This window comes from Theobroma cacao, chromosome 5, assembly GCF_000208745.1.
Source record: "Theobroma cacao cultivar B97-61/B2 chromosome 5, Criollo_cocoa_genome_V2, whole genome shotgun sequence".
In the NCBI taxonomy this organism is placed as follows: domain Eukaryota; kingdom Viridiplantae; phylum Streptophyta; class Magnoliopsida; order Malvales; family Malvaceae; genus Theobroma; species Theobroma cacao.
Genome location: NC_030854.1, coordinates 31,439,972 through 31,448,069, shown reverse-complemented (window position 1 = coordinate 31,448,069; position 8,098 = coordinate 31,439,972). Strand labels below are relative to the sequence as shown.

Below are 8,098 nucleotides of genomic sequence, written 5' to 3'. Positions count from 1 at the left end.
TTAGTTCACATGCAATCTAGGAGTAATGTGCACCTGCAGTGAATTTTGCATTACACTAGTAAATTCATGTTTTTCAGTCAAGTCCACATCATGTCCTTTCAAATTAGACCACTTGAAATGCCAAACCAAGTTTGCCACAAAGTACTCAAGGTGAAGCATTGCCAAATTATATGCTGGGCACATCCTCCTCCCTACACCAAATGGCATCATCTTGATCTCTTTTCTTCCAGTAAAATCAAAAGCTTCTCCATCATCACCGTTTAAGAATCTCTCAGGCTTGAATTCCATTGGATTTTCCCATACCTTTGGATCCCTTCCCATTTCTCCCACCGTGAGAGTTACAACACTATCCTTTGGCACCAAAAAACCATGCAACAAGACATCTTTTGTCACAGAATGTGGGACTAGAAAAAGGCTCGGGGGATGACGCCTTAAGCCTTCCAAAATAACAGCTCTAAGATATGGCATCTTTCGCAGATCATCTTCCTTTATCTCTACTTCTCCATCTCCTATAACCCCTTTAATCTCCTCGAACAACTTGTCTTGGATATGTTGGTACTTCACTAAATTTGCCATGATCCATTGCAAAGATGTGGCCGTAGTATCGGTACCCCCAGTAAAGAACTCAGAGCACAATGTCACAATTTCCTTTTCTTCAAGCTTTCTCTTCTGCTCCGGAAGGTTTAAATCAAACAATGTATCAACGTAAGGAAGGAAAGACTCCTGGAAAATATTTTTGTCTTTTAATGCCCTTCTCGCTCTTATTAAAGGAACCAGTGTTTCTTCCTGGTCTTTTCGAAGCGTGAGGAGCTCCTTCCAACTCTGATGAAAGAAAATTTTCCCAAACCTTGGAAAGAGATTTATCATTTTGGATCTGTTGAAACTTAGCAGCACACGACGCTGTACGTCCCTGATGTCTTTGATTTGCTTTCGCTCAAGCTTTTGACCAAAGCACATGTAAACTAACAAACAAAAAATGGCATGTTGGATTGGTTCCATTACTTGAATACCATTATCGACGAAATCTGACTGGGACTTTAGGTCGTCGATTAAGATTTGGATTGCCCATTTACGAGCACACGCGTAGGATTTTATTTTCGAAGAATGGAGAATATTAGAAACAAGATTACGGCGGAAGAGGAGCCATGTAGGGCCATGAAATGCCGAGGTGATATTATGCTGATCACAGCTAAATAATTTTTCACTGGCAAGTGCTGGAGGGCGGTCAGAAAAGACGGCACCCTGAACAATCAAGGCTTGATGGGCAAGGGAGTGGCTGCCAATAATGATGATTGGTTTGGAACCTACTCTGAGAGTGTAAATTGGACCATATTTTGAATGCAGGGTGGGAGCCAGGGCCATGATTTGGGGAAAAGGCTTATGTAGCCAAAACAGGTTGCCAATGAATGGAATTGCAAAGGGCCCTGGAGGAAGTTGGTGAGTTGTTTTCTTGGTAAGAAGGCTTAAGAGAGATTTAAGAAGGACGGAGATGAAGAAGGCGATCATGAGACCGATGATGATGAAACAGGTTCCCATTTCTGAAAAATAAAAAAAAAAAAATTGTGTCATTGGCAGTTGATCATTGGATTCAGATTTATATGTGATCGGAAGAGATGATGAAGCTTTATAGTATAATTATTTGTGTTCACGTAAACTGGTAAACACTGACAGGCAGCGCATGCTTGGGACGACAAGATAATTTCTTTATTACTTTGTACTCAAATAATCTTGTGCTGCATGCTCAAGTCACTTAATAGGAACTTAAAAGTTTGAGCAGCTGTTAACACATTTATCCTCGTATTTTTGCTTTTGTAAAAATATTACTTGGTCATATAATTTAGATCTTTTTGCCTCTAAATCATTTAATTTAGCCCAGGAAAACGTTGGAATTGGATTAAGATTTTTTTCACCTCTATTACCTTGATATTTTATAATGTTTTAAAAGATTTGCTATGTATGTTGCCAAAAACTCGGTGTGCCAATGCTAAAGTTTATTTTGAAGGCAAGGAACCTTGCACGTGCATGGCTATTGTTTACGGTAATTGTGAAGTAGCGTCTTAAAGCAAATTTAGATTACGATGAATATTCTCGTTTCCAACTATATTTGAAATATAAAAAGAATAAACTTAAAGAACAGGGACTTGAAAGGAAAACTATATCTTAATTTTCAAATCCTTAACAAGATTTGAAAGGAAGATGTGAAACCAGTTTTCAAAGCAAGATGCCTGATGGAAGGATGATAGTTGATAGGATTACAAGGGTTGGGTTGGACTTGTAGCTGAATTTTGGGGGGCGGGGGTGTGATTCATGCCAAGGAAGGCTTCAAGTGGGAAAAACCCGAGAATGGAAGGGTAAAAGTGGATGTTGATGGAGCTTTTAGCTGCAATTAGGGTTGTGGCAAGAAATCGTCAAAGATAAAATGATAATAGGGTTTGGGAAAAAGGTCAAAGCTTTTTCAAGTCTTGCAGGTGAATATGAAGCAACGAATGAGAAACTTTTCAAAAATATGTTATGGAAACTGATTCAAAGGTCATGTGTAATAGTTTTCTTATGATTTAAAAAAAAAAAGGAGTATTTTAAAAATAATCGTTATAGATAAGATGTTTTCAAAAATAACCTTCTTTATAATTTTAATTATTTTTAACTAAGTTGGATAAAATTATCCTTAATAAAATTACAAGTCATGACGTTACACACCATGTATAAAAATATGTTACACGTCATGGTTAGATTGTTACGCGCCATGTACAAAAATATGTGACACGTCATGGTTAGGTTGTTACATGTCATGTAAAAAAATATGTTCCACGTCATGGTTAGGTTGTTACACACCATGTACAAAAACATGTGACATGTATAGGCATTACTTATTTAACCCTTTTTTGATTACTTTTCATAAATGGAGAGACCTCTATGTTATTTGTATTTTATTTATTTATTTTATTTTACATCTTTTATGTTCATTTTATTATTATTTAAGTTAAGTCCAAAGGTCAAGGTTTTGAGAACCCCAAGTTTTACATTACTGACCAATCCAGTCTAATTAAGGTGCAGTGAACTTAAAGTCAGGCCCAAGTTTGAATCAAATACTAAAACATACCCAATGTAATTAAAACTGAGCTAAAACGGATCAAACAAGGTTAACACTAATAAACCAAGATCAGGACTAACTAAATTCAAGAACCTTCTGGAAAGAAAAATAAAAAATAAAAAATAAATGAAAAATGATGAAAAAATGGTACGGCTGGCAGGCACCACTCTCTCTGCCAGACGCGAAAAACTCGCGTCTGGCAAAGTAGTGGGAAGAGGGCATCCGGCTGGAATAGTACTCGGTTGAAAGATCGAGTATAAAAGGGGGCACTGTAGCACAGAGAGAAAGATCGACAATCAAAACCCTAGAAAATCCTAGCCACCTGCAGACCAAAAACCCTAACTTTCTAGCAGCCAAAAACCCACAATCCACAAATCAAAAAATATACCAAAAAAAAACCCAAAAAAATCAAGCAAAAAATACACAATGGAAAGAGGAGAGTAGCTGTGTTTGGGGGATTTTTTGCTAGGATAGATTTTGATTTTTGGGGTTTTTGTTGTCGCCGGATAGGAAAGCTTTAGGGTGGAGTTTTTGCGCCGTCGTTGGTGGGTAGCTAGCGGTCTTGGCTGCCGCCGGTGAAGGAGGAAAGGCACAAAGGGAGAGATAGAGAGAAACCCGATTGGCTGGCACAAAGGAAGAGAGAGAGAAAAACCCGATCGACTGGCACTAAAGATAGAAAGAGAAACCCGATCGGCAGGCACAAAGGGAGAGAGAGAGAGAAAAACCCGATCAGCTGGCACAAAGGGAGAGAGAGAGAGAGGGTTTGTCATTTGGGATAGCCGACAAAGAGGAAGACATGGTCGGTAACGGTGAGTGGTGAGAGAGTGAAAAGGAGAGGAGATAGAGAGGAAAGGAAGTAGCCGGTCATTAAAGAGAAAAGGAAGAAAAAGTGAAGAAGCAGAAATGAGGTTCAAAGAGTCATAAAACGGCACCGTTTTGATTTTGCCAAGCCTCCCCTTCCATCGCCAAACGACGTCGTTTTTGCTGTCTAGGAGTTGTAACACCAAACCCCAAATAGTCCCACTCCGAGGTGGGTCAGGTCCGGCAATAGTTTGGGCTAACCAAGCCCGATCAGGTAAAAAGCCTTATTCTTTTTCTTGATTGGTGATGGATTGGTTGTCATGTGGGCTAGCCCACTTCTTTTTTGATTAAGCTTTATATTTAATAAATTTAAATGGCTTAAGTATGATATTTAGAATCCTTTTGACAATATTTTAGAGGATTTAAATTAACAAAAAATGTGAAACAATAATAGTAGAAGGTAATAAAAAGTTTAATTATTATTATTTTTTTAAACACCACAATAAATCCTTTGTTTTATGACAAATATTAATAGTTTTAATAATATATTAATTGAACCTTAAGGTACCATACTATTGACCATGGAAAGAATACAAAATCATACCGATGATAGGATGATTGGTCGAGACGCGAGGAGTCGCAATCTCGGGCTAATTGTTTCTAGGTTCGAAATTCGAATTAAGGCTTCACCAGTACGATGAGAAGGCCTCGATTTTGAGATTTCAAAATTTTTATTTTAACTAAAATTTTACTACATAAGAATTAGTTAAAAAATAAATAATAAATAATAAAAAACAAAATAAAAATAAACTTCACAAACATAACATATATTTCTATTGCATCATGCATATCATTGCATATAGATATTTTTGCTCACGAGTTAAGTCCCGATGATGGGATTTTTCGAAGATCTTGCGAATGCGAGTTTCACTCGGAAAGCTCCTTAGGTGAAAGGATGTCTTCGGGTCCCACCAGTATGATGGGAGGGCTCGAAAAACGTCTTTAATAAAAAGGCTTTTGCTCGTAATAGGTTCATATTCACGAAAACATTATTTTTAAAGAAAAACGTACGATAACCCCAATGATGGGATTTATTCGTCGAATTTGCGAATGCGAATTTCTCGGATAATTCCCTAGGTGAGAGAACAACCCCGATCCCACTAGTATGATGGGCAAATCTAGGAGAATGTCCTCGATAAAGGTTATTCGTCCGACATTTTTTATCTCACGCCATGCATTTCATCTTGCCTCACACTTGCATTTCAGTTTAGAATCAAATAAAATAATTTAATAAAATTGGAGATACAATAAGCAAGTTATAGCTAAGGAAATATGATGAACTTAAAGATTAAAGCCCAATATGATAATCTAAAAATGGTACCGTTCATGGAACGGGCATCCCGGGGTGCTAATCCTTCCCCGGGCGTAACCATACTCTCGAACCTAGATCTAGAAAAATATAGACCAATTTAAGATTCTTTCAACGAGCTTAAAATTAATTTAAGATTTCGTCGATTAGAATCGAGTCAATAGGTGACCAATCACACCTAGAAAAAAAGATTGGTGGCGACTCTTAGTGTTTTTTCATCACGTCTAGCTGTCGGATTTCCAAACCCGCACGTTATGACAACATGCCATGATTAGGTTGGTTAGATTGTTATACGTCATGTACAAAAATATGTTACACGCTATGTACAAAAACATGTGACACGCCATGGTTAGGTTGTTACACGCCATGGTTAGATTGTTACATACCATGTACAAAAACATGTGACATGCCATGATTAAGTTGGTTAGGTTGTTACACGCCATGTACAAAAATATGTGACACGTCATGGTTAAGTTGTTACATACCATATAGAAAAAAAATATTATTATTACACGCCATATTGAAAAAATATTGTTGTTACACGTCATATTCAAAAACGTTTTATTACACTTTAATACCTAAAATATTGTTGTTACTTACGAACTAAAATTTCAAATCTTCTCAACTCTCTTCCTTTCTTATTGTTTTTTTGACAATTTGGTTTTGATTAAAGTGTTTCTAACATATTTTCATAAATCAAAACACAAATTTTCTTATGTAAAACCCTTATTTCGACTAAAAAAAAAAAATTTCTTTGAAAACTTAGATTTATAAATTTCAAAATTTTGAGATTATTGGTGTCTAGGTCCCGAATGGATCTAATTAAAAGCTATTTTAAACATCTGTGATCATTTCTACCATTTTAGTTTTATCCAAAATACCTAAAAATCAAATTTTCCAAATGGTCATCCACCCAAGCACGTCAAAACCATCGCTTGGTGTCTTGAAAGCACAAGAAGGAGAAATCTTAAAACGCGGGAGAGAGAAACAGGGAGTATAGCAGACGAATACTGAAGAGATAAATCGATAAAATTAGAGATAGTGGGATGGTGAGAGAGAGAAATTAGAAGTATAAATGTGGAGAAATTGTGATAAATGATTTAATTTATTTGAAATAGTTTCAAATGTATTTTTGTTAAGTCATGGCTAAATATGGTTAAAAACAGTTAAATTTATTTTGATGGTTATTTTTGAAATACCCTTATCAAAAAAGATTATTTCTCATAATTTTCTCTTTAAAAAAATATATTTTATTTCTATATTATTAACAATGTCATGACAAGTCTTAAGCTTGATTGACAAAAAATTTTAAAGACATAAGAAACCTGATAAGGACAAAACCTCTATGTAATTACCAAAGATTCAATGCACAAAAAGCCATTGACAGCTAAGAATCCTAAGAATTCTAATACCTATGAACCTATGAACAACAGGTCCATCAAATAAAAATAAACTCAAATTCAGCTTCAAAAGAATCCAGACATTAAAGCTTTGCTCAGAAGTTTGATTATGTAAAAGTGCAATATGTGAATAGAAAAGCCAAATTGGCTGTTGATTGGGTTGCTACTCTATCAAACAAGGGATGTGTAGGTCTAAATTCTGTGGTTTTGTTTTCCTTTTCCATCAAATAATATCTATTGTTGTCTATTAAAATACACATAAAAATAAAAAAAAATCCCAAAAAATATTTTTAATTTTGGGTTTGTACTATTTTTTTTCTTTTTGTGGGAATGAGTAAAAATTTTTATTTTTGAGAATACCTATTAAACTATTTATAATATATATAAAAGCAATGGATGTTGGTAAAACTTTCAATTAATGAAAATAAAACTATTTGTCTATTATATTTTTAAATTTTCATTTTAAATATTTTTATTTATAAATATAAATAAAAATTCTAATTGTATTAAATGACTTCATGAAAAAATAATTTTGTTAATTCTAATAGGATTAAATAATTTGTAGATTAATATTACCAAATTTCAATTATTTATATTTTAAAATTTATACTTTATAAACATTTGTATTTATATAATTATTATCAAAAACAAAAAAAATTATGTGTAATGCACGTAACAATAAATCTTAATTTTTTAAAAAGGAATTTGACTCTCTCAGTTTTCCTTTTTCGTTTTTCAATATTACTGCTTTTTTTTTAATAAAATCCTAACTCAATAATTCCATACTTCCTTCTTTTTCTTACTATTTTATATTAAATCCATGTATTTCATATGAATTTATTTTAGTTACATATCTATAATATATATATATATATATATTGTCACGATCCGGAACCTGCCTCAGGCCCATGACAATCGTCGCGACGTCCCGATTGACACTCATTATTCGGAATGCCAACCGGAACCCCGCAAGACTTACATATCAGTTTCTTTCCTTTTCTGTGAGCAATCATTGTTAAATACCGAGTTTTTAGAGAATATATACTATTTTAGATCAAAAACAATCAAAATAAAATTTTCGCCACACAAGGGTATTTTGGTCATTTTTTTCTCAAAAATTTTGAAACTGGCTAAAACGTAATATACAAGTACAAAACACATAATTCATATTCAAAATGAGTTTAAAAGTCTAAAATCTTCATTTAAAACGAAATTACGGTTATTTGAATATAATAAGAAAATAAAAGAAATATTAAGGAAAATATTCTATTTTCTTATAAAACAATATTTATAGAGTTATACGTGAATAATTTTTATAGCGTAAAAGCTAAATAAATTTATACATACTGAAATACAGTAAGCCAAAATATTTAATTTAATTTACAATAACAAGAGGGCCCCCGAATAAACAAAAGTAAAGAGGACTGTGAACCTACG

General features: G+C 34.0%; 1 protein-coding gene across 1 annotated transcript; it reads right to left on the bottom strand.

Moving 5' to 3' along the window:
- LOC18599465 (cytochrome P450 89A2) lies at positions 1 to 1,536 on the bottom strand. Its single transcript, XM_018121018.1, has one exon. The coding sequence runs from the start codon at positions 1,534 to 1,536 to the stop codon at positions 1 to 3; it is 1,536 nt and encodes a 511-aa protein (XP_017976507.1).

Coding starts and splice junctions, on each gene's coding strand:
- LOC18599465 (XM_018121018.1), bottom strand. CDS start 1,536: ATGGGAACCTGTTTCATCATCATCGGTCTCATGATCGCCTTCTTCATC.